This window comes from Ochotona curzoniae, unplaced genomic scaffold, assembly GCF_017591425.1.
Source record: "Ochotona curzoniae isolate NIBS_2020 unplaced genomic scaffold, NIBS_Ocur_1.0 contig_908, whole genome shotgun sequence".
Lineage (NCBI taxonomy): Eukaryota > Metazoa > Chordata > Mammalia > Lagomorpha > Ochotonidae > Ochotona > Ochotona curzoniae.
The window spans coordinates 20882210-20908614 of record NW_024466607.1 but is presented as its reverse complement, the minus strand read 5'-3'; the positions used below and the strand labels follow the sequence as shown (position 1 = coordinate 20908614).

Below are 26405 nucleotides of genomic sequence, written 5' to 3'. Positions count from 1 at the left end.
CCATAGAAATAAGTTCCAGTTAAACAGTGACTTGGTGAGGAAATTTGTGAAGCAATGTCTTTAAGATGATGGAGATGCGATTGTCAGCAGCCCAGCTGCCTTCTTTCTTGTTCTCTCATGTTCTGCTGTGTTCCCATCAGCCTCACAGTCAGGGCTGGGTTCTGGGCAGTGGGAAGGGGTGGACAAAGCATGCCTATGTCTGCTCACATTCCCCTGGGCACACAGACATCTGAGTATACTAGACAGCAAGGGTGCCTGGGAAATGTAGTCCCCGATAAAACCTAATGCTTTATGGAGGAAAGGGAAAATGGAGTTTGACAGAGAGTGGATCTTTGGTATATTCTCCTTGGAGCTAATGCTATATTTATGGCATAAATGCACTCAGATTATAAAAGTTGATTATTTTGCTCTTTAAGGACGAAGACCTGTGTCCAACATGCCGAGTTTACAGACAGTTCCCCAGTGATGAGTCAGTGTGTCTGCAGAGGAATGGAAGAAAATAAGGAAAGGTAAAAGATGCTTTTAGTAGTTTATTAAAATTTCTTGCAGTGATGAAATGCAATGTGGAACTTTCTTCCAGAGTGTATAAATCAGCAAAACGTCATCAAGGAATGGGAAATAACAAAATTTGGTCTATCTCTTTTCATGTCTCTGATTTCTGATATCAGAGGAGAGTTGACATGGGCTGAGATGAGGGAGTTCTCATCTCAGCAAAGTGTGCAGTGTCCCCATCTTTACGTCTGCTGAGCCGTGCTCCCAGTGCTGGTGATTAGGTTGCTTCTGTTTTTTTCCTGCCTTTTACTGGTGCTGGGTGAACTTTCTGGTATATTCCTCCTGAGTACCCAGGCAAAGGCTTCTCTAGGGCAGTTCCTGAGGAGTAGAAGTTGCTGGTCGTCCCGTGCAGGCTTTTGAGGTTGAATGCATTGCCAGATCCTTCTCCACAGAGCACTGCTTGTTGGCTGAGTGCCAAGCTGCCTGTTGGCCCACTGCTGCCACACTTCTGATCTTCTGCAGTTTAATTTAGTCTGTTTGGTGGACAGTGGCTAGCTCTCTGTGCTTGTCATTTCATCCTCTTTTCTTCATTCTGGGAAGGTTTGTTGACTCAGGACCCGGCATCACTTGGTTTTGTCTTCTGAGGGTGCCAGTGAACCTCAGCCCTCCCAGAGGTTTAGCCGCTTACCCCTGGACCCAGGGCACCTGCGTTGTGTTAGCCCTCCCTTGAGCTGTTTCTGCACGCTTTCTCTTCTGAAAAGCACCTGAGTCTGGTGCTGCAAGAGAGGTCTTCACAGGGTAGGCTGCTTCTCTCTTGACTCACTGATTGTGTGTGTGTGCTTAATTTGAAAATGTATTTTTATGAAATTGAAAGGTTTAAAGGCAGACACATTCTTTAATTTGCTCCCTTAATGGCTGCAAAGGTCAGCTTGGGCCAGATCAAAATCAGGAGATTGGAACTTAGTCCAGGTCCCCCCCAACAGTGTCATGAAACCGAGTACTTGAGCTGTCGCTTGCTGCTTCCTAGAGTGTACCTGTTCAGGAAGCTGGAATTAGACACAAAACTCCATGCTAATATATGCCTGGAAAAGCAACAGAAGGTGGCCCAAGTGCTTGGGTCCCTGCACCCGTGCATGAGATCCAGAAGAAGTTTCTAGCATCTGGTTTTAGCCTGACCCACCCCTAGCCATTGTAGTCATCTGGGGTGTGAGCTAGAGGATGGAAGAACTCTCTCTTGGTAACTCTGTCTTTCAAATTAATCAAATAATTAAATAATAATAATAGCAATAATTAAAAAAAAATAGCAAAGCCGGGACTTGAGCCCAGGCACTCTGGTAAGTAGTGTCTTGATTGTTGTGCCAAGGGCCCACCCCCTCAGTTGGATTTCCTTGTTTTGGGCAGTTTTATCTACCACTGTGGCCACCAGTAGGGACAGGATTCTGAGTGTGTCCTGTGCAGTAGTCTTTGTGGGAGTTGCTTGGTTGATGTCTCATTTGCTTCCCTCAGTGGCCCCAGAAGATAGGGAGGTATGCCATTCTCACTATTTTGTGACTGTTGGATAACAGGAGGAAATTAATTCAAAACCCGCCCAAACAACAGAAAACACAGTAATTCTGTCTCACGGTGGAGAACTAGCTCCTGCCCAATGCCGTCACTTGGGATGACAAACAGACCCACGTTTGCTGCTGGGTGGACACAGCTTTGGAGCACCACTCCCATGTTTGTGGTTGCCTTGGTCACAATTGTTATTCTGCATCTGTGGCATTCCCAGGGGAGCAGGTTGGAACTGTCAGTGGTGGCTTTCTTCCCAGCTGGCTCTTGTCTGTTGCCAGCCCCTCTATTTTCATGCACAGTTGGATATGGCAGCCTCCCTCACACTAGTGCCGTATGTTTTTCTGGGAAGGAGTCTTGTAGATTGAGTGTTATTAATCAGGGGCAACCAGTGTTCTCACTGGAGGCAAAAGCAACGCTGGGCTCTGGAGAGAGAGGAAGTGCTTTGTTGGGTTTTGATGTACCTAATTGTTTACCCTCTCCTCAACTGTTTAATCCAATATCTTATTCTAAAGTCAAGAAATGACAAGCAGGGGGCAATGCCAAATACTCCTCTAAACCTCCTCCTTATTATGTATTTGACAGACATGGTCTACAGCTGAAGGCTATCCTAGATTTGCTGTGTTTTATTTCTCATCTTAGATTTAAGTAGACAGACCTAGAGTGAACAAATGCATGGCTCAAGTTCATGCTGCAGAAGCAAGCCTGGGTCCCAGGTTTCTAGAGCTTGGTGCAGGCTCTTTCCATGGCAACACAGCTACCTCTCGTGGGATTACCACGAGATGAGCCTGCACTTGTTCCAGAATGAGAGCTTATTCACAGGTCATATCTTGTAGGAAACAAGGCCGGGGGCTATGAATTGATTGTTCATTTCATGGGTTATTTCATGGGGTACTACAGTGTAAACTAGGGACAAAACGAGAGATAATATAGGAACTGTTAGAGACTTTAGATCTGGTGAAAGGGATGCAGGTAGCTTGCTGTGAGCAGTAGTTAACTGGACACTGACCAATAAGATGAGAATAGCATCTCCTGTAGTAAATTATTGGGAACTGATTGTTCTGTATTAATTCACATGAAGAACCTAACCAATGCAGTCCAATCAAGGCAGGAGTTTTCTTATCTGTGTGTTTATTCTTCCTTATTCCTGTGTAGAAGGAAGAAACTAGGAAGATTTTTCTATCAAGAGATGAATAGAGTTGGATTTCCATTTCAGCACTGGTTATTGGTCAACACTGATTTCTCGTGCTTCTTTAATTGCCTTATTTTGTGTCTCATTTACCTGGTGCGCAGTAATGTTTCTGACTTGACGATTTCATTGTCTGATTCAGTGATGTCTAGCATTTCCGCCCTGGGGTCACAGCACACAGCATGGGAAGCCTCAGTGGGCAGAACTGACTAGAAAACAGGATGGTTTGTGGATGACCGCATAGAGGATTTGACCTGGAATTGGGACGTTTCCTGGTGTCTCAGCAGTTTTTATCGCTCATCAGTTGGCTGATCCAACCCACACCCGAGAACCTGCTGTTGGTCACCTGTTGTCCTTACATCATCTTATCAGCTTCCGTCTCCTCCTTAGGCTAGGGCTTCTGTGGTCACTCCACTTCTTCTGGGGACTTGAACCGTTCTCTGCTACTTTCCCAGGTGCATTAGCAGTGATCTTTAGTGGAAATTTACACATTCACAAGGGAAGAATGATGGCTTTGCCAGGAGTGCTCATCTAGGGCCTTTATACTCCAAGGCTGTGCTGGGCTCAGGGGAACATCTGTAACTTACAGCAGGCAGACAGGGCCTCTAGTTGCAATCCCATGGGGTCCCTGACTTACAGGCCTGTGGGATTCCAGAGGTTTTCTTTTCTCCCTAGGGTTAGAGGATTCAAAAGGAAGCAGAGACAAGGAGTATGGAAAGGGGTCTGTCTGGGCTGGAGAGAGGCCTGGATTCAGGTCATGTTGTGGGGTGGGGGCTAGGTGAAAAGTTAAGGCAAAGTAGCTTTTGGAGGGGGATAAATAAAGTTGTATAGCATGTCTATGTCCATTTTTTTTTTCTTTAACGTATGCGTTGGGGTAGGTGATACTACCATTTACCTTTAGGCTTTTTAAAATACATGGGTAAAATCCTAAGCCTTCGCCAACAGACAAGGATCACATTTGCCCATTTCTTTTTTTTTTTTTGTAAAGATTTATTTATTTATTGGAAAGTCAGATATACAGAGAGGAGGAGAGACAGAGAGGAAGATCTTCCGTCCGATGATTCACTCCCCAAGTGAGTGCAACAGCTGATGCTATGATGATCCGAAGCCAGGATCCACGCACTTCTTCCGGGTCTCCCACACGGGTGCAGGGTCCAAAGGCTTTGGGCTGTCCTTGACTGCTTTCCCAGGCCACAAGCAGGGAGCTGGATGGGAAGTGGAGCTGCCAGGGTTAGAACCGGCGCCCATATGGGATCCTGGCGTGTTCAAGGCAAGGACTTTTAGCTGCTAGGCCACGCTGCCGGGCCTGCATTTGGCCATTTCTGTAATGACTTCACCCACCATGGGCATAAACAAGTGTAGACTCAGTGGGGAGAGACGCCTTCCACTCCTGCCAGTGCGAATGGCTTTGGTGCTCCACTGGCAGCACCCCTATTTAGGGACCAGCCACGCTTTGAGGGCTGCACTTTCCTTTTCTCTGCAAGGAGTGGTGGAGAGGGTGGGAGACCCCTTGGTAAAGTGAGGAGCATGGTGTTGGTGGCAAGGTGGTGAGGGTTTTCTGCAGTCCTCTCCTTATCTGCTTAAAAACCAATTTTTAATCAATTCATTGAGAAAATCTAAGTATTTCCTTTATTTTGGAAAGGAAGGATAATTCTTTGTAGAAACCCAAGAAAGTACGAGACACAGGATGAAGTACCAGAAATTGTCTTGTGCGCTGTGACCTGAGTGCCTGGATATAAGCTGGTGACACCCCCACCCCTTGGGGCCACCCGTTCCTCTAACATTGAGGACATTGCCCAGAAGGCTATGTGCCTTGAGGCGACGCAGTGTCCTGAAGTCCCTAGCAGCAAATTGGGTAGGGTCACCACTCCATGCCTTTTGTCCTTGCATTTAGTGTTGAGTGTTTTCCCCACACTTTTAAGTTTCATAAAACAAATTTGCACCATTCGCTGACTCCTCTTCTCACTTGACTTACTCTCCAAGTCCCTATAGTCATATACTGGCGGTCTGTTTTGTTGCTATAACACAATGCCTGAGGCTGAGTCATGAATGAAGAAAAGTTTACGTAACTCAGCCTTAAGGAGCAGTTTACACACACAAAGCATTCAGCGGGCAGGAGCCGACCTAGTGAATTAACCTTGTGTTCCTCCCTCCGGCTTCAACTTCTCCAACTGCTGTAAAGTTCTCCCAGCAGCAGGGACTGTAAACCAGGGGACAAACTCATTATGTCGTTATGGAGCTCTGATTTAAGATTAGGACCATGGGTGGCAGGCATGCCACCAGACTTCACACAGAGAATAAAGGATGTGCCGGAGTCCAGGAAGGAATGGACTTTAGAATAATGATGCAGGTTAACTGGATTGCCATTGTACATTCATGTTTCTTTTTTTTTTTTTTTGTATATGGAAAAGCGATTGATAAATAGCATATGTGGGCTAATATTATCCAATTATCCTATTTGTTCTAATAGTCATTCGGATCTTACTGTTTTTGTTAGTGGGGAGAGAGTTTTCCAGACATCTAATCATATAATCTCTTAAGGTAATAAAATTTTGCTTCCTCTTCCTCTTTGATTGGTAAACTTTTGTCTAATTGCATTGGCAATTACTTTCTGAGTAATGTTGGCCGATGATACCATGGAAGGCTGTTCTTACCGTGTATTTGCTTCCATGGTAGAGTTAATGTTTCCCCAGAAAATGCAAGACCAACTTTCAGCATGAGCTGCAGGTATCTTAAGCAAGTTCACCTGCATTCCTGTGTTGGTAAAAGATTTTTGTTTTGTAAATCAGGAAGAAATGTTGGAATTTAACAAAGTCAGCAGCTAAGTAGACCTCTGTTTCATTTTCTTTTTGTGATGACTATAAAGAAGATGGATTATAAGGATAGATTTTATATATATATATGTATATTTGAAAGAGAGCTAGAGAGAAGGGCCTTCCATCTGCTAGTTCACACTCCAAAATGACTGCAGTGGCTAGGGTGGTGCCAGGCTGAAGCCTAGAGATAGGAGCCTCTTTGGGTCTTCCATGTGAATGCAGGGGCCCAAGCCCTTGATTCATCCTCTACTGCTTTCTCAGGTACATTACTGGGGAGCTGGATCAGAAATGTTACAGCTGGGATTTGAACCGGCACAACATGTTTGGCACAACAGTTGGTGGCTTAATTCTGTGCCCCACAACACCAGCCCCAGATTGTTGTTCCTGCTGGATGGCCTCTGTGATGTCTTGGTGTTGGTTCTATTAGGTAGCCTTTGCTGTTGTTACAGCTGGGAAACATAATTACAGGTAGGATTGAGAGTAGAGGCAATGTAATGGCTTTTATAAAGGAGGCTGTTCAAGATAGCTTCAGGCCTGGCTGGATCCACGGGTCCTGAGCTATTAGTCCTGTCTCCGTCTGTCCATTTCTTGGTTCTCTTTGCTTCTGTGTTGGCCTCATTCCCAGGAAGGCTTCTTGCATAAGATGCCACCCAGAAGCTCCAGGTGACATTGTCCTGCAGCTGTGAGGCAGATGCAGATCTGTCCCCCTCGTTCCAGCCCAACTTCCTGAGAAGTTTATTCAGCCCAGGTCTCCTGCTGTATCCTGAGACTTTGGAACTTGGCTGGGATTGGATTTAGACTGAATGTCAGCATCGTCTCAACGCGTGGCCTGAGAGTGGAGGAGATTCCCAGACAGGGAATCAAACAATGGGTGACACAGAGACCAGGTGGTCACGCTTTGTGTATGGCAGCTTCCCTTTTCTCATGATCTTCACTGTCCTTTATTTACAGGTGAGAGGAGGAGGCCCAAACCCTGGGCCCTGTAGGTTGGTGGCAGGATCAGACTTCCAAGTCACCAGCTGAGGTCTGAGGCTCTACTTGCCCCACACTGACTATTTTGTAGAAACAGGAGGGCAGAGTTGCAGGCAAGCTGGGAGCACCTTGAGGTGTGGTGCGTAAGTCTAGAGGTTGCTCCAGGCTCACCTCCTCCCTGAGCCACTACTCAAATGTTCCAATCCATCTTGGGGCTTCTCTCTCCTCCCTTTTTCAGGGTGAATGTGGAAGACAGACACAATTTTTTAACAGCTTTTTTTTTTTTTTTAAAAAGATTTACTTATTTTTATTGGAAAGTCAAATTTACAGAGAAAAGAAGAGAAAACCAGAATGATCTTCTATCCACTGATTCACTCCCAAGGTGACCCCAATGGCCAGAGCTGAACTGATCCAAAGCCAGGAGCCAGGAACTTTCTCTGGGTCTCCCACACAGGTACAGGGTCCCAAGGCTTTGGACCATCCTCCACTGCCTTTTCTGGCCACAAGTAGGGAGCTGGAAGGGAAGTGGAGCTGCTGGAACATGAACTGGCACTCATATGGGATCCTGGGCATGGAAGGCAAGAGCCACTAGGCTACCATGTCAGGCTCCTGAATGTTAGACATTTTGAGTAAAACAATGATGGTGGCAGTTGGGTAAAATTTTGCATGGTCTAGTATGACTTAATCACCTGTTCAAATCCTTTTTATTTTCCCCTTTGAACCTTTATTGAGGTCTAAGTCACAGATACACATAGGTGCCAACTTGGGGGGCATGGCTCAGTGAGTTTCTGTGGATGTTTACCCTCTTACCCTCATCAGGGTGTCATTCTTGCTCACATGCTACGCTCACTCCAGTCTTGCCTCTTGCCCAGCTTATCTCCTCCCTGGAGACACATTAAGGCTGAGAAAAATAGCAACCCCTAGCCATTGTCCAGCTTCTTCCAGCATTCAAGAATTCTCTTCTGGGTACCCAAACCTGAGCTAAGGGACAACACTAGAAATTGCCTCCTGAAGAGTTTTGTGCCAGGGAGGAAGGAGAGGAGAAGCTGCCAGCTAGGAAGAGAGTGAGCCTCCTGCATAACCTTCCATGCCCCAAATAGCCAGGAATGCCCATGCAGGTGCTACTGTGGGTCAGCCTCATGCTTTTTTTAAAAGCAGTTTATATAGTTATCTGAAAGGCAGAGTTAGAGAGAGGTACCATTTGCTGGTTCACTCCCGGATTGGGTGCATTAGCCAGAGCTGGGCTAAGCTGAACCAGGAGCCTGTAATTCCATCCAAGTCTCCATGTGGGTAGTAGGGGTCCTCGTACTTGAGGCATCTCCTGCTGCTCTCCCAGGTGATTAGCAAGGAGTTGCATTGCAAGTGGAATAGCCAGGACTCCAGCTTGTGCTCATATGGGGTGCTGGTGTCACAGACGGTGACTTAAGTTACAGCACTGCCTTGCTAGCACCCTCTACTCCCATCCCCTGCCCCGTTCTTTACCAAATAAGGAAGTCATACTAAGTTATTCTTGCCTGCAAGTGCAAGGCCATGTGGATGTTCTCTGACTCCAAGGAGCCACCTAACTGTGATCCTTCCCATTGATTGAGCAGGGGACTAAATCCTTATTTTATCATGTTCTTGATTTGTCTGATTTGTAGGAAATGTTGAGGTTCGGTGAGAGTAGGCATCTGCAGTGGAAAGAATGTGGAGCCTGGAGCCTGACAATCCCACATTCAGAATCCTGTTCCATTTTATGATCTCCAACAAGAACATTGACCTCCCTGAACCTGGGTGCCTGTATGCGGAAATAGGATCATATTAAGGACAGCCTCAAGAGGAGGATGTGAAGGTGAGATGAGATGATAGGTTGTTATATGCTCAGCGCACCACCCAGCTGATGCTATCTAGCTGTTTGAGAAGCTGGGTCATAGCATTCCTGGTGGGCAGGAGGTGAGTCATGATGTGGAAGGAAGCTGCCGATATCACCATCGTCCCCTCCCCCCAAAGCAAGCATCTTAACATCCGTTTAATTTTATAATTTCAAATCAGTGTACTGGTTAATGATTGAAAAGCACAGGACCCGGAGCCTGTCTGTACCACCAGCCGGTGGTGTTGCCTTGTGGGAGCAGCTTGTTCTCTCTGCTTTGCTTTCTTCTTGAGGCTGATTCTTGGACCTACCTTGTAGTTCTGAGGTTGAACTGGCGCAGTGCATAGGACACACTCCCTGAGCCCAGTCCTGGAGTTGGTGATGATAAATATGATATTGTTTTCCTTATTAACACACTGATTTGTATTTTGTTGTGACTTTTAAGATTTATTTTTATTATTTTTTTCATTGGAAAGGCGGATATACAGAGAGGAGAGACAGAGAGGAAGATCTTCCATCCGATGATTCACTCCCCAAGTGAGCGCAACGGGCCGATACTATGCCGATCCGAAGCCAGGAGCCTCTTCCGGGTCTCCCACGCGGGTGCAGGGTCCCAAAGCTTTGGGCCGTCCTCGACTGCTTTCCCAGGCCACAGGCAGGGAGCTGGAAGGGAAGCGGGGCTGCCGGGATTAGAACCGGCGCCCATATGGGATCCCGGGCGTGCAAGGCGAGGACCTTTAACCACTTGCGCCACTGCGCCGGGCCCTCGTTGTGACTTTTAAATAGCTTTAAAAAAGAGATGTATTTGTTTATTTAAAACGCAGAGTGATAGAGAGCCACCTGCCCATGTCTTTGCTAGTTCCCGCCCTGCGAATGGCTGTCATGAGTCAGGTTAGATCCCATCTGGGTCTCCCATGTGGGTGGCGGGGACCCAAGCACTTTGGCCATCGTCTGCTGCCTGCCAGGGTACATTAGTGTGGGAGCCAGATGAGAAGCAGAACAGCCAGGTCTTGAACTGACCCGCAATATGGGATTTACCCACTGTGCCGTATCACCAGCCATGAGCATCTTGAGTGAAGTTGGCCTTGGTATCAAAAAAACTGCTGAGTTGCTCTCTTGATGCTTCACTGAATGTTCTGCCACCACCACCACCACCGTTTCTTTCTATTCATGTTGTAGTGGGAGGGGTGGAATGAGAAGATTGCACTCCCTTCTTCCATCAGTAGGCGGCATCCTCTGGGAGTTGCGGAAGAGGTCAGCTGGCTCTTGGAGGAGTGTGATTGGGCCACTCTCCTGGGTCCAGTCTTTTGTTCCCTGGGGACAGTGTGGCTTTTACAGGTGACTCATCCTTGTACGGCAAAGGAGAAATGGAGTTTGATCTGATGTGGGCTGGAGGGTGTCTTGGACCTGGTGGACGGGTCTGTTTCTCTGAGGACCAGGGAGTCAACTCAGCTAGCACTGGGTCAAGTTAAGCAGCAGAAAGGATGTGAAAAAAATGAAAAGCACTTGCTTGGCGGGCTTGGCCTTTTTAGTTTGAAAAACGCTCCTTTTGGCTCTCAATTGGCCTGTTGATCCACAGGGCGCAGAGCCAGGTCACCCACATTTCTTTAGAAACTGGGTCAGTGGACACTCGATGGTTGCTCTCTTTCTTCCTAGAGTTGATGCAGGGTGTTGGAGCCCAGCCAGGGGCTGGCACAGTCAGGGCCATTGATGCAGCCCTCCCTGGCCAGGTGCCAGCATTGGCTTTGGGTGAACAGGCACCCTCGCCCCGCCTCCCTTGCCAGCTCTTTCCTGGGCAAAGTCGCCAGAACCACATACAGAGAGCTCACTTTCCTCCTGATTTCTAAAAGGATCCATCTCCTTTGTTCACCTCTTCTTTGGGAAGCACCTCAGTTTTTAGAATTTTTGCTCTTCAGTGGTGCTTTTGTTGTCCTGGGTGAAATTCAAAAGAAATCAAACTGTTTATCCTTTCATGTAGTCTTTTTTTCTCTCTCTCTCATACAGAGCGAGAGAGTGAGCCTTGTTTCAAGGGCTGCAGACAGGGACACAGTGAGTTCTTTGTCTGCTTGATTCTCCCAGCTGATGGGCAAGGTCATGTCCAAACTCCTGACACCTGCTTATCAAAACCACCAGCTGTGCTCCACAAACATGGCCCCATCCACCATGCTTGGGGAGGGGAGAGATAAGAATAGACAGGGAAAGGACTAAAAGAAGAAAGTGAAGGACTCCACTCACTCAGCTTTAAGGCGGACATGGCTATTAGATTGGACCACTGGGCTCAACAAGTCCTGGAATGCTGTGCTGTACGCGTGGGAGAGGTCTTTCCCAAAGGCAGTAAATGCACGGACCTTGTATGGTCTGATCTCCTTTCTGTTTGGCAAGCAACCTTACCATTTGGAAAACAGGTTTAGACCCTTGCTTGCCACTTACCCTTTGGGAACACTGTGATTTCAGAGGTTCATTATCTTGAAACATATGCGGCAGATTGGTAGGTGGATTTTAGTGGCCGTAATGAAGGTGAAAAGGGTAGTAGATTTGTAAGCAGGTGTCTTAAAAATGTCCACTTTGGACCCAATGTGATAGCCTCATGGCTAAATCTGCACCTTGTATGCACCGGGATCCTATATGGGTGCTGGTTCATATCCCAGCTGCTTCACTTCCCATCCTGCTTCTTACTTGTGGCCTGGGAAAGCAGTTGAGGATGGCCCAAGGCCTTTGGATGCTACACCCATGTGGGAGGTCTGGAAAAAGTTCCTGGCTTCAGACTGGCTCAGCTCCAGTCACTTGAGGAGTGAGCCAGTGAACGGAAACTCTTTCTCTCTGTCTTTCCTTCTCTCAGTATATCTGCCTTTTCAATTAAAAAATAAATAAAACATTGAAAAAAATGCCCATATCAGGAAGTCAGGAACCTGGGACTCAGTGTAAGTTTTCTTCGAGGGTAGCAGATTCTTTTTCCCATTACCTGTTACCTCGCAGAGTATGCAACAGCCGGAAACCAGAATTGGAAGCAGACCTTGGTCTTGAACCCAGGCACTGTAATGTGGTATGCATGTGTGTTAACTTGTGCTTTAGTTATTGAACCAAAAGCCCTTCCCAAGGTGCAACTTTGAAAAAAAAAAAAAGACAAAAAAAACCCTTTATTTGATAAACTGACAGAAGTCATCCGTCTGCTGCCTGACTAACCAAATGTCCAAAATAGCCAGGACTGGGCAGTTGAAGTCAAGAACCAGGATATCAGTCTAGGCTTCCTGTCTGGGTGGCAGAGACCCAAATTACTCATGTCATCATCTGTTCCCTTCCCAAGATGTGCCTCAGTAGGAAGTTGAATCGGAAGTGGAGCAAGAGCTCAATCTAGGCACTCTGATATGGGAAGCTGGCATCCCAATTGGTGGCAACCTAACTACTTGGTCACAACACCATCTCTGCAAAGTGCAGTTTGGAGGGCAGCTGTGCGGTCTGTGGCAGTTGGCATCTGGGGATTGGAAACGACAGGATCCATCCTCGCTGCGGCTGCTGGGTAGGGAGAGGCATGGAGAAAACAGACCTCACTCTGAACACATTGTGGGCCCTACAAATGGAATCAAGCTGGTGAGCTACAGATCAGTTTTTAGATGCTTTAGCTGATATAACTTGGCAGGAGCTCTTCAAGAAAAAGAAAAAATTTAAAGATTTATTTCTTTTACTTAAAAGTCAAAATTAGTGAGAGGCAGAGAGAAATCTTCCATCCACCGATTCATTTTCTAAGTGGCTATTATGGCCAGAGATGAGTCGGTCTGAAGCTGGGAGCCAGGAGCTTCTTCTCGGTATCTCATGTGAGTGTAGAGGCCAAAGGATTTGGGATATCTTCCCCTTCTATGTTAGGCCATTAGCAGGTTGCTGGATCAGAAATGGAGCAGTTGGTGTATGAACTGGCTCCCATATGGGATGCTGGTGCCACAGGCAGAAGATTAGCTCGCTATGCCGCTGCACCAGCACCAAGAAGGTGACTTTGTAAGATGTGTTTAGGAGCTGGCATGATCACATAGCAGGCTAAGCCTCCACCTGAGGTGCTGGCATCCCATATGGTTGCCGGCTCGAGTCCATGCTGCTCCTCCTCTTCTGATCTGGTGCCCTGATGATGTCATGGAAAGTAGTGGCAGATGGCTCAAGTACTTGGACCCTTTCACCCACATGAGAGAACTGGAAGAAGCTGTTGGGTCCTGGCCTTGGACCTGTCGACTCTGGCCATTGAGGCCATCCAGGAAATGAACCTGTGGATGGAAGATCTCTTTCTTTCTCTGTTTTTCTCTTTATTTTTTTTTTAATAAATAAATATGTATTTTTAAAATATTTATTTATTTGAAAGGCAGAGCAAGAGAAAGAGAAAGAATGAATATCTTTTTTTTTTTTAAGATTTATTTTTATTATTTTTTTATTGGAAAGGCGGATATACAGAGAGGAGAGACAGAGAGGAAGATCTTCCATCCGATGATTCACTCCCCAAGTGAGCGCAACGGGTCGATACTATGCCGATCCGAAGCCAGGAGCCTCTTCCGGGTCTCCCACGCGGGTGCAGGTTCCCAAAGCTTTGGGCCGTCCTCGACTGCTTTCCCAGGCCACAGGCAGGGAGCTGGAAGGGAAGCGGGGCTGCTGGGATAGAACCGGCGCCCATATGGGATCCCGGGCGTGCAAGGTGAGGACCTTTAACCACTTGCGCCACTGCGCCGGGCCCAGAATGAATATCTTTATCTGCTGGTTCCCTCTGTAAGTGTTTGCAGGAGCCAGGCCAGGACCAGGCTGAAGCCAGGATTTCCTTCCTGGTCTCCTTTATGGGTGGTGGGGGCTTAAGCACTTGGATCATCTTCCACTGCCTGTCCAGGCACATTAGTAGGGGTTGCAAGCGGATAAGTTAGGACTTGAACCCTGCACCCTGATATGGGTGGAGATTCCAAGCAATGGCTTAACTCATAGAACCACACTGCCCACTCCAAGGAAAAGAGTTTTTAGATATCCTTTTCCATATCATATAAAAACTCAAGAACATGTGGACATCTTTCTAAGGAGACTGGCTTTCTCGTATGGCCGTTTTGCTCTGCAGCAAAACCAGCAGTGAGAACACTGAAGATCTTTAGAGGTAGGAAGGAAAGAGGCCCAGCTCCAGACCAGATGAGGAATGACATGAGTGTCCCAGTGTATCTGTGGGCTGCTAGTCGGCTCTGTGTTGTAGCCAGAGCCGTGGTTAAAGCTATGAACTGTCGCAGTGGAAACCTGGGTGTAAATCCTGTCCTCCTTGAGCCATTCGACTTGGACAGAACCTTGCAGTTCACCTGTAAAATGTGGCAGAATTGTGGCCCAGTGTGGTAGCCTAGTGGCTAAAGTCCTCGTCTTGTGCACGCCAGGATCCATATGGGTGCCAGTTCTGATCCTGGAGGCCATCCAGGATGGATGGATCCAAGAAGCCCATCCAGCTTCTTACTTGTGGTCTGAGACACCAGTTGAGGACAGTCCAAGCCTTGGGACCCTGCACCTCTGGGCTCCTGGATTTGGATCAGCTCAGCTCTGGCCATTGTGCCCACCTGGGGAGTGAATCAATGGATGGGAGATCTTCTTCTCTGTCTCTCCTTCTCTGTATATCTGACTTTCCAATAAAAATGGGACAGAATCAGCCTCTGCACCTTCGACAGTGCTGGTGAGGATTAAATGCGAGAACACAGGTAGAAGGCCTAGGACACGGCCAGATACAGGTTCAGTGCTCCACTGGTGTTGGCCATTATCGCTGGTGTTCTTGAGTTGATGCTTGGGTCTTGAGGAAGTCATGGAGCTGATGACCTGCACTGTAGACTGCAACCTATATTGAGTTCCCCCTCATACTGTGACAGCCTGTGTGGCAGAGGGTTGTCCCCATATCCTCAAGTTCCCTAAGAATGTGTGTGTCTCTCTTGGGCACCCAAAGAAAGTCAGTGCATTACCACTGGGGCCTCAGGTGTGTAACCAGGCCTCGCCACTCCCCAACAGCCGAGCCCTCAGTTTCTTCCCGTCACCTCCTGGTGCTTCACCGGCACACATGTCAGAGACTCTGCGAACACTGGGGAGTGAGGGACACACGGTAAAACCACGATGACAGGCACTTCCTCAAACCATGTCTCAGGTCCTTGGGATAGTAACAAGGGGTTGGGCGTGATGGTCCCTGGGTACAGGCCGGGGGACTGCAGTCCAAGGTTTGCACAGAGACCTTGGTAGATACATAATGGAGTTAGAGCACTTTTCTTTCAGGATGTCCAGTCCAAAGTTTGGATTTGGTTTATATCAATCCTCATGCTGTTGATCTTTCCGGTCAGGTCATGCTTTGTTGTGGGAACTGCACTGAGTGTTTGAGGATGTGTAGCAGCATGCTGGGCTCCAGCCACCAGCTTCCAGGAGTACCCCCTCCTTCCCACACTTGAGATAGGAAAAAGTGTTTCCAAATACTGCATATATTCCTGGGATGATGGGCCAAAAGGATGCCATGGATTTACATGTGGGTGGTGAGACTTGAGAAGGACTCTGAATCATATGGGTTGTTAGCAGCGTGTCCCCATGGGAGGCCCTCTCGGGGGGGGGGGTTCCGTTTAAGGGCAGAACAAAGCGACATTCCTCTCTAGATCAGAGACTGAACTGTCATGTTCTGTACCTCCTTATGTTGAGTCTTTTTTTCCCCACCTACTGTACCTGTAAGCATTGCTTCGTGAGGCTGTTTTCCCATTGTTACATGAGACATATCTGTCCCTCTGATGTTCAGTGTGCCGATTGTGTATTCTTAGCGGCGACTGCTCTCGTGATCAGCCCATGCACTAGCAAGAGAGACAGGAACACTGTCCCCTGATACTAAATTCCTGGACATGCCCATGCCACCTGTTAGCCCCTGTTGATTTTTTGCTCATTTTCTGCTTCCAATCTATTCTCTCTGTGAGTTCGATGAAACGTGTGTGTGTAACCGAAGAGTGAGCAATGAGTGAGGACCCATGTCATTTTTCCCCCCTATGGATTAGTGTACGGTGTATAAAATAGCCTGTATCTGTTCTTCAGCAGAAATTTCTCCATCATTCAGAGCTTTTATATATATATATTTTTTAAGGAACAGTTTATTTATTTGAAAGGCAGAGAGAGAGAGGAAGAGAAATCTTGCGCCTACTGGTTCGCTGCCCAGATAACTGCAGTAGCTAGGTCTGGACCAGGCTGAAGCCAGCAGCTGGACACTCCATCAAGTTTCCCACATGGGTATAGGGACCCGAGCTCTTGGGCCATCTCTGCTGCTTTCCTAGGAGAATTCACAGGGAGCTGAATTGGAAGTAGAGCAGATGAGACTCAAACCAGCACTCATATGGGATGTCAGTGTTGCAGGTGGTGTCTCAGTCTGCTATGCTACAGTACCAAATTCTCTTCGGCTCTTTTAATAAACACTGAAGGGGCTAGCATTGTTGTGTAGCAAGTTGAGCCTCTATCTGTGAGGCTGACATCCCTTATGGGCACTGGTTCGAGTTCTGACTCCTAGCACTGTTATAGGAGATTGGAAGAAGCACCTGGCTGCTGACTTCAGCCTGGCCCATCCCTAGCCATTGTGGCTATTTGTGGAGTGAATCAGCATGTGGAAGATTCTGTTTCTCCTGCTTTCTCTTTAACTCACCTTTCAAATTAATTCTTTTTTTTTTTAAGATTTATTTATTTATTGGAAAGTCAGATATACAAAGAGGAGGAGAAACAGAGAGGAAGATCTTCCATCCGATGATACACTCCACAAGTGAGCGCAACGGCCAATGCTATGCCAATCCGAAGCCAGGAGCCAGGAACTTCTTCTGGGTATCCCACACGGGTGCAGGGTCCCAAAGCTTTGGGCCATCCTCGACTGCTTTCCCAGGCCACAAGCAGGGAGCTGGATGGGAAGTGGAGCTGCCAGGATTAGAACCCGGCGCCCATATGGGATCCTGGCGTGTTCAAGGCGAGGACGTTAGCCGTTAGGCCACGCTACCGGGCCCCAAATTAATTCTTTTTTTGAATCTTAAGATTTATTTATTTTTATTGGAAAGGCAGATACACAGAGAGGAAAAGAGACAGAGAAGAAGATCTTCCATTTGATGATTCACTCCCCAAGTGACCACAACGTCTGGAACTGCGCTGATCCGAAGCCAGGAGCCAGGAGTTGTTCTGGGTCTCCCACGTGGGTGCAGGGTTCCAAGGCTTTGGGCTGTCCTCCACTGCTCTCCAAGGCCATAACCAGGGAGCTGGATGGAAAGAGGGGCTGCCAGGATTAGAACCAGCACCCATATGGGATTCTGGCGCATTCAAGGTGAAGACTTTAGCCGCTAGGCTACTGCATCAGGCCCTAAAAAAATCTTAATAAAAAGCAAACATTGGGGTTAATAAACACTGGGATTCTTGGGTATCCAGGCTCCCAGGAGACAGATGAGTGCAAACAGAGCCAAAGACCTGTGAGGTGACCTTATACACCTTCACTTGGCAAGCAGGAAACAAGATGCAAATAGCCCAAGTGAATCTTAAAAACTCTGTAAACACACAGAGAAAGGAGTGTGTGTGTGTGTGTGTGTGTGTGTGTGTGTGTGTGTGTGTATCCCTGGATGGTCACCTGTGTCCTTAGCTGCTGCTCCACAGTTGCAATTTTCCCCAGCAAGAGAGTGGAGAACCGGCGGGGGAAGTGACAGAACACCCAAGGCACGCACGCCCTGGCACGCCTTGTTCACGCACCCTCTCCCGAGCCTCGCAGCTGTGGGCTCTCTGCTGCTGTTTAATCTCCTGCAGCGACTTGGCAAGCTGCCGCCACCACCCTGCACACGCTGGCCTGTCCAGCAGGCTGACAAAACACAGACACGGCTTCCACCTCTTCAGGAACACACCCGACCTCCGGCCTCACTGTCCCAGCTCCCAAGCATGCATTCTTGGGGGGCTGAGGGCCTGAGATGAGGGTGTGGGAGTTGGAAGAAGGGGTCATGTGAGACAGTCCATGGAGCATCAAAGTGTCTGGAGGAGGAAGAGGGTCTTTTTTAACCAGCTCCAGATCCCTGGGGGGCAGTCAGGGTTAGAATTGTTGGTGTGCTGATGCACAATACCCCTAGCTTGGGGAAGTCGTACTTAATGGATTTTGTGTTTTGGTTTTAGTGAATTATTTTGACTTCACATTTCATTCATGAGTGTTCCCGATGGAGTAAAAAGTGAGGAAGTTAAGCAGTGTGTGTTAGAGCTGGAGTGTGTAGAGCCAGGGTGTTAGATGGGGGGTTGGGAGGGCCAGGGAGGGAAGCCATACTTGGACAGATGGGAGTCTCAGGCTCACAGGGCCAGCATGGTGATGACCATGAGAGCAGCTGCTTGCATTGGGAATAAGGGGTGTGGGGGTGGGAGTTGGGGGATGGGGAGGAACATCATTCCATTTCTCAGGAACTCACACCCCTTCCCGGTTCCTGCCTGCTGTTGGCGGCCGAGCATTGCAACAGCTATATCTGCCCATTTGCCCAGGCATTCCGGAAGTGGAGATGGAATTCTGTCAGATTGGAAGCATGCTTTGGAATGAAACTTGGCCTGGTGCACAAGAACCATCAGCGTGCAAGGCACTTGACAAGAGCTGTGCCCATGCCCTTGGGGTGTATAATCATGAAAACTGAGGCCCAGAAAGAGGCGTCCTCCTCCTAGTGTCCAGGATCCCAGAGCTGGGATTGCGTCCAGATCCTTGGGGCTCTTTGTCGTAGATTTCTTCCTTCCAGTTCCCAGAAGGCAGTGTGTTTCTGGTTGGCTTCCAAGAGGTCTGCTAAGTGGAGTTTTATTGCAGGTGCTGGGGCCACCCAGACTTCTCGGAGGTGCGAGCAGAATTAGCTCAGGGAAGAGAGCCCTGGAAGGTGGGAGCAGAGTCCCGAGTCCTGGTTGACTCAGAGGAACTCGCATAGGCTTAGAAGAGGCTGTCCTGGCGGGGTGACCCCCTTGGATGAAACACACGGCAGAGTGCATGAATTTTGTTTTGCTGGAGTGGGATGTGTTCCAGCCAAGCTCATCCAGTGGGGCTCAAAACTGAGTTTTCTGCCCAGGAATCTCCATGGCTGAAAATTTTTCAGAGATCTGAATGGAGCTAGGAAAATTCCTGTGGGTTTGGGCCAATTCGACTTTGTCCTTTAGCCAAGAAAGATGGATCGGGCTCCAGGCCTGTGGCATCAAACTCCAGCTGCCGGGTACAAGCTACCTCACTGGGACAGTGAGAAGAAATTTGCCTTTGCTAAGTGGCTAGTCTTGCCAAGCGGCTAGCTGACCGAGGGGCTGAGAGATGAACATTTGCCATTCTACAGGAGGGTAAGGGAGAAATGCAGCCTCGTGTTCGCATGTGCTTGCTGTCTGCTCCTGACAGGGAAAAAAGGTTTTTATTATTGTTATTGTTATTATTTTGCAAGTTTTTGCCACACAAGTCCCAGTGATCAAAGCCAACCTCTGGAAGGAGACTGATCAAGATGCAGGAGCAGCTGTCAGGCCCGGGGCGGGGGGGAGGGGGTGACTCATGAGCAGCAGAGTTCCCGGAACACACCCTGTCCCCAGCCAGCTAGGAGGAGGCTAAGCCAGGGCCCCTGCAGGCACAGCCCCTGATTTTGAGCCCCATGCTGTGTGACTGTCCCAGTAGCCATCCGCTGGCTGTCTGAAAGCTACCAGCCTCTGCAGAAAACCACTTTGCTGCCACCTCTTTGCGGCTGGAAGGACCGAGTCGTCACAATCCGAGCCCGATCTTAGTTTGGGGAGACAGAAACAGGATCCGTTCTAGCTCAGCCCTGGCAGCAGACACAGGCTGTCAGCCTCTGCCTCTCCTGCAGGGCTGTTGGAAGCCTTGCCAAAGCCAGCAGACAGGGAGGTTCATGCAGGAACAACTGGTTTTTCAGGCTCTTGAGAGAAACAGTCTGTGATTTATGTGGCTCAGTAGGGAGGTGGTGTTTGGCCTCCCATCTCCACCCCCCTGAAGTTCTAGAGTGTGCTGAGAGGCAGTGTGAGTGAGTGTATTGTTTTTACTGACTTTTTATGGACAGAGAGCAGGGCAGCGTGCACCAGCTGTATGGCTGTTTGGGTTGCACACGGTGAACACACCTTGTCCGTGAGCTTGAGAATCAGCATGAGCCCTGTGGCCTGAGCACTTCCCCATGACCCCCCTTGTCTGGGGTAGACTCACAGTAGACTCACAGAGATTGCTGGGCAGTTCTGAGCCCAAGGTGTTGTGAGCAGGGCGGTGCTGTGAAGCTGCGGGTGGGGGGTCAGGAGGATTCAGCCAGGCAGATGATAGTGTGTTCAGGGCCCTGGGGTGGGGGAGGAGAGTGTTGATCCCTTGGCTCAGCGGCTGATGGGTTTTCAGGCCCCTTTCTGAGAGCAGGTGAGTGAGAGAAGGCACACCATGTTTAGGGGCTCTGCTGGGGCCAGACAATACGGATGGAGCGATTGTGTTGGTGACATTGTGGGGGGTCACTGATACGTGAGGGTTTTCTTAAAGGCCTGATTGTTCAGGAAACAGGAGCATGGCAAGCTGCTTGTTCTAGGGACTGGGTGTGATGGGGTCCTGAAGTGGAGCCAGCGAGACATGCCATGTGTCGCTCCTGATAGAAATCTGAGCCTCCCGGATGCCGCCTGTCATCATGTGGGCTCCTGGGAGCTGTTTGCCTATGGCTTGGACGATGCCCCTCCAGTGAGGGAGACGGGAGGATGCGGCTCCACCTAATGAGTCCCTGGGCCCTTGACCGAAGGTGTGGGGTTTCTTTGAGGGAAGCTATTAGCCGCTTTGGTGGTTTGTCTTGAAAACGACTGCAGTCTGCCTGCGTGGTGCAAAGGACCGTCAGATGCCTTGCCCTGCGTCCCTGACAGCTGTGTGCTCCCGCCGGCAGGTGTGGACGCAGCTCAGCTTTTCTCCGATTTGTTCTCACATTACTTTAATGCAAGGCTGGCGTGGTTTTCTATATATACACACTTGGCTTTGTATGACTCAAAAGGCACAAGGAAGGTGGTGGAATCTATTAAAAGTGATTCCTGTTCAGCATTCATTCAGCAGTTATTAAACGCTAACTGTATGTCAGGTGCTTAGGGATGGGCCTTTGTGGATGTCCAAGGTTTGCAAGTGTTGATTGTTGTTGTGAAGGCTGTGTGTTGTGCATCCCTCTTGTTGTGTGCTTCTTGTAAGGATCAAGCCTGATTTAGTCCAGCCAGGGTCACATCTGTGAAAAACCTTGTAAAGGAGCTGGGATGTGGTACGGTGGGTTAAGCTACTGCCTGTGATACTGGCATCTCACATAGGGGCCAGTTCAAGTCCTAGCTGCTCCACTGCTCATCAAGCTTCCTGAAAATGCACCTGGGAAAGCAACAGAGCAGAGCCCAAGTACTTAGGCTTCTCTGCTCATGTGGAAGACTGGGATGGAGCTCCAGACTCTTAGCTTTGGCCTGGCACAACTGTGGTCATTGTAGTAGTTTGGGAAGTGAATCTGTGGATAGAAGATTTATGTCTCTCTCTCTCTCTAATGCTCTCTCTTTCTCTAAGTCTGCCTTTCAAGCAAGTGAGTAAAAAAAAAAGAATTAAAAAACCCAACCTTGTGAACTAGAAGGCACTTGCACATCTGCAGGCTCACTTTACTGGCTCTGCCTCGAGTTACCGTCCAGGGGGCAGGCCCTGTGCTGTGCCCTGCACACATTAACTCCTCTACCTTTCATGTGGTGGAAAGCACAGCCTCAGCCAGAACCACAGGACGGCTCCACATCTTTGTGCTTCACTGTTAGATCCGGACTGGTACGGTCTGCAGACAGAGCTGATGGGCTCTGCCATAGGGGTGGGTTTTCCCAGCAGCCGGCGTCCTGGACTGGGCTTTACTGGGAGTCTGACATTCATTCTGTGGTTTGCCTGCAGCACCATTAACGTGGCTCTCGCTGGTACCACTTCTTTCACCCTTGCCATTGCACTTGACTTGGGGGATGAGTGGCACCAGCCTGGCAGGTGGATTGCTTCAGATACCCCTGCTATTAGTTCTGGCCCCTTACTGTGTTCTGTCACATACCTGCTGTGGTTGTGGACCAGCCGCTTAGCACTCTTAGTTTTCTCAACTGTAACATGGTGCTAAATATTAGCACCAAGACCTCGTTAGGATCATTAAGATGAAATACTCATTAAGTGCTCACCATCATTTCTCTTTAGCTCTTCCTGGATGTTGCTGTTTCCCTCAATTCTGTAAACATGTCTTTTCTCTGGTACTATTGCTTCAAATTTGAGTCTAAATCTGTAAGGTAGGAAGGGCCAGGCTCCCTTGTAGATTTTGAGAAAACATTTGGATGGAGTCAGCATTGTGGCTTAGCTGGTAAACCCGCCACTTAGGATGCCAGCATCCCATATGGGTGCTGGCTCATGTCCCAGCTGCTCCACTTCCCATCTAGTTCCATACTTATTTTAGAGCATACTTAATTTAGAGCTCAGTTTGCTTGGACAAGTTGGGGGAAGGTTGCAGTGTGGTGTTGGGGATTGGCATGTGCTAGAGCTGGTTTGCTGAAAATGGATCTGTAGGATGTAGACGATGCCCATCTTTCATGAAGATCATCTCTTTGTGTGCCTGGCCTTGGCTGGCAGAAAGGATGTCAGCTATCAGCTCTCTGAAGGCACAGGGAATATAACGGCAGGACTGGGAGGAAAACCCGGCAGTGAACACAAACAAGCCCACAAGGGCTGCAGGAAGGAAGCTCTCAGGGAGTTGCCTTGTGCTTGCCAAGTTTTTGTCTCTTGCAAATGTGCAAACAGTGTAGGGGTGGACCCACTGGGCCACACACCCACTGGCAGATCTGTTAGTAAGTGGCTGCAGGTGGCCATGATCCTTATAGTGTCTGTAACCAGGTGTGGTTAGCAAGGACTGTCTGCTGGAGTCCTGTGGGGGTTCATGAGTGTGGACCCAACCCTTGTTGGGACTCCTGTGGCTCTCACCTGTCCAGTCTTTGGGAACAAGTGGCTCCTTTTCTGGATGAAGGAACCCCTTGAGGGTAAGGATTGGGGTCAGAGTCACTGTTTCTGTTCATTTCCTGTGGTTGTCTTGACACATGACCCCACACCTAATGACTGTGCACAACATGTATTCATTCTTGGAGGTCAGAAGTCCAAAGTTGATCTCACTGGGTTCAAGTGCAGAAGGCAGCAGGCCTGGCTCCTTCTGGGGGCTGTAGGGTAGGGTCGTTGCCTTTGGTGGCTTCTAGAGGTTTCTGACATTCCTTAGCTCCTGGCCCCTTCCTCACGTCTCTCCAACCTCTGCTTCCATGAATGCATTTCCTGCTACTACTCAGACCTTCCCTCCTCACTCTTAGAAGGTCCCGCCTTGCTAATCTAGGACTTCCCCCCATTGTAAGGTCCTTAGTTTACCTGTACCTGCAGCGTTGTTTTTTGCCACGTCAGGTACTGCACTCACACATTCAAGGACCTGGGATATGGGCATCTTAGGGTGGCGCATTATTCAACCTACTGCTCCCACCCATTGCCTGCAGTGCTACGCTCCATAGCCCTGGGTGCCAGGCTGCCTGGGGTCAGATCCTGGCTTTGTGATTCTCCAGATTATTTAACGTCTTTGTCAGGAGTCTCCTCAACTCATGGAGATGATGATTGAATCTCTCCTTCTTCCGAGGCTTTGTTGAAGTAATGTATAAAGTATGTAGAACAATACCTGGCATTTAGTGTGTTTTTAAACGTTTTAAAATTAATTTTATTTATATAAAATGAGTAGATTTAATCTATTTCGCAGCACAGATTTAGACACATAGAATCTCCTCCATCTTCTCCTCCTTTCTTATGTCTTCTCCCCTCTGTCTCTCCCCGTATTATTAGAAGGGCCTATTTCGATTTCACTCCACAATTACAAACTTAACAATCTAGTTGGTAAAGATATCAAGACGCAGCAACTAGAGGGAAAAGTTGGAAATCCCGTTATTATTCAGGTCTATAGATACGGACTGTAAATGATACATCCCAAGATGTTAAATATCTCTTATAAAGAGAGTTTTTTTTTTGTACTCTATGTATTAGTTGTTTCAGGCCAGAAGAAAACTTAATGGTATTTGTCTTTTTGGGACTGGCTTATTTCACTCTGCATAGTCGTTTCCAATGGGATCCATATTGTAGCAAAAGATAAGATTTTGTTCTTTTGGATGGCTAAGTAGTATTCTATAGTGTGTTTATACCACATTTGCTTTATCCCGTCATCCATTGATGGGCTTCTGGCTTGATTCCATATCTTAGCTATTGTGAATTGAGCTGTTGTAAGTAAGGGGGTACAAATGACTCTCTCATATGCTGATTTCATTTCATTTGGATATTCCCAGGAATGGGGTAGCTGGATCATATGGCAGATCTATTTTCGTATGTCTGAGGAGTCCTCGTATCATCTTCCCTGATGGTTACACTAGTTTACATTCACACCAGCAGTGGATTAGGGTACCTTTTCTCAACATCCTTGCCAGAAGTTATTGTTTCTGATTTCTGTATCATAACCATTCTCACTAGGATGAGGTGAACCCTCATTGCTGTGTTTATTTACATGTCCTGCGTGGCTAGAGAGCTTGAGCATTTTTTTATACGTCTGTTTTCTATTAGTGTTTTCATCTTTTGAAAAATGCCTGTTCTTGTCCTTTGTCCATTTCATAATTGGATTGTTTGTTTTGCTCTCGTTAACTTGAGTCCTTTATAGATCCTGTATCAGTTGCATAGTTCAGAAATATTATCCCCTGTTCTGTTGGCTGCCCCTTCACTTTGTTGATGGTTTCCTTTGTAGTACAAAATCTTCTTAGCTTGATGGAATCCCATTTATTTATTTTTGCTTTCGTTGCCTGTGCTTCTGGGCTCTTTTCCAAGAAGTCTTTGCCTATACCTTTATCTTACAGAGTATTCTCAATGTTTTCCTCTAGTAATTTGATGATACCAGAGTGTTGATTTAGGTGATTGATCCATTTAGAGTTGACTTTTGTATCAAGTGTAGGATAGAGTCTTATTTTGTACTTCTGCATGTATACATCCAGTTAACCATTTGTTGGCAGGACTGTGCTTTCTCTCTGGATTGATTTCAGTTCACTTGTCAAAGATCAATTGACTGTAGTGTGAGTTCATTTATGCAATTTCTATTTTGTTCTGTTGAGCTTCATGTCTGTTTTTGTGTCAGTACCAGACTACCTAGTGTATTTTGAGCATTATCTTTTTATAAAAAAATTTGTTTTTATTGGAAAGGCAGATTTACAAAGAGAAGAAGAGACAGAAAGATCTTCCATCCTATAGTTCATTTTCCAACTGGTTACAATGGCTAGAATTGAGTCAATCTGAAGCCCAGGAGCCTCCTCCGAGTCTCCCACACAGGTGCAGGGTCCCAAAGCTCTGGGCTGTCCTCTGCTGCTTTCCCAGGCCACAATCATGGAGCTGGATGTGAAGTGGCGCATCTGGGACACAAATTGGCACCCATATGGGATGTTGGCACTTGGAGGTGGAGGATTAGCCAATCGAGTCATTGTACTGGATCCTATTTATTTTTAAAAAGATCTATTTATTTTAATTGGAACACAAATTTATAAAGAGGGAAGACAAAGATCTTCCATGCAGTGGTTAATTTCCTAAATGACCACAGCCGTCAGAGCTAAGCTGATCCGAATCTGGGAGCTAGATGCTTCTTCCAGGTCTCCCACGTGGATATAGGGTCCCAAGAGTTTGGTCCATCCTCTGCTGTGTTCCCAGGCTATAAGCAGGAAGCTGGATAGGAAGTAGAGAAGCCAGGACACCAAGGGATGCCCATATGTGATACCAGCACTTGTTGGCTGAGGATTAGCCAATTTGCCATTGTGTCAGCCCTGAGTGTTATCTTTTATTGCCATTATTTTATGCTCAGTTATCATTCAGAATGTGTGAGTATGTGTTTCATAGTCTAGCTGTTCTGATTGTGAACATTTAGGAAAGAAATCTCTTGTCATTCTGATGGAAAATTTTAAAGGCTTTGTTTATTTAAAAGGTAGGGTTATAAAGAGAGAGGGAGGGAAGGGGAGGAAGAGATAGAGAAAGAGAATCTTTAATGCATTGGCTCACTCACCAAATGGCCACAACAGGCAAGGCTGGACCAAGCCAAAGCCAGGATCCAGATGCTTCATCTGGGCTCCCATATGAGCAGCAGGGGTCCAGATCCTTGAGACGCTTTCCACAGTTTTCCCAGGTATGTTAGCAGGGAGCAGGGTCAGGAGTGGAGCAGCTGAGATTTGAACCAGCACTCAGATGCGATGCTGATAATGCAGGTGGCAACTTAATCTTCTATACCACAAGGCCAGCGCCATCATTCTAGTAGATTTGTTAGTATTATATTTTTTAATCTTACTTCAGGTTTTATGGTTTTAGACAGGATCACAAGACTGTCTCACCTTTTGTACCAAGTATCTCTGGATCTCTGTAGAATAGTAAATGGTGCTATGGCAGGTGAATTTGCTTCAGTAATCTGGTTGGCTATGATTCCTAAGTCCCTCACCTCTGTCTTCCTTACATTTGTAAAATGGCTACTCTCTGCCTGTTCTC

The 26405-nt window shown here is 47.7% G+C and overlaps 1 protein-coding gene across 1 annotated transcript in view; it reads left to right on the top strand.

Moving 5' to 3' along the window:
* The first annotated feature begins 429 nt into the window (after positions 1 to 429).
* Positions 430 to 26405, top strand: part of ARHGEF3 (Rho guanine nucleotide exchange factor 3) — a 249310-nt gene continuing 223334 nt past the window's right edge. The window contains exon 1 of the mRNA XM_040994676.1: positions 430 to 509. Within this exon, the coding sequence (XP_040850610.1) occupies positions 466 to 509 (44 nt within the window). The 5' untranslated portion in view covers positions 430 to 465. The remainder of the gene's footprint in view (positions 510 to 26405) is intronic.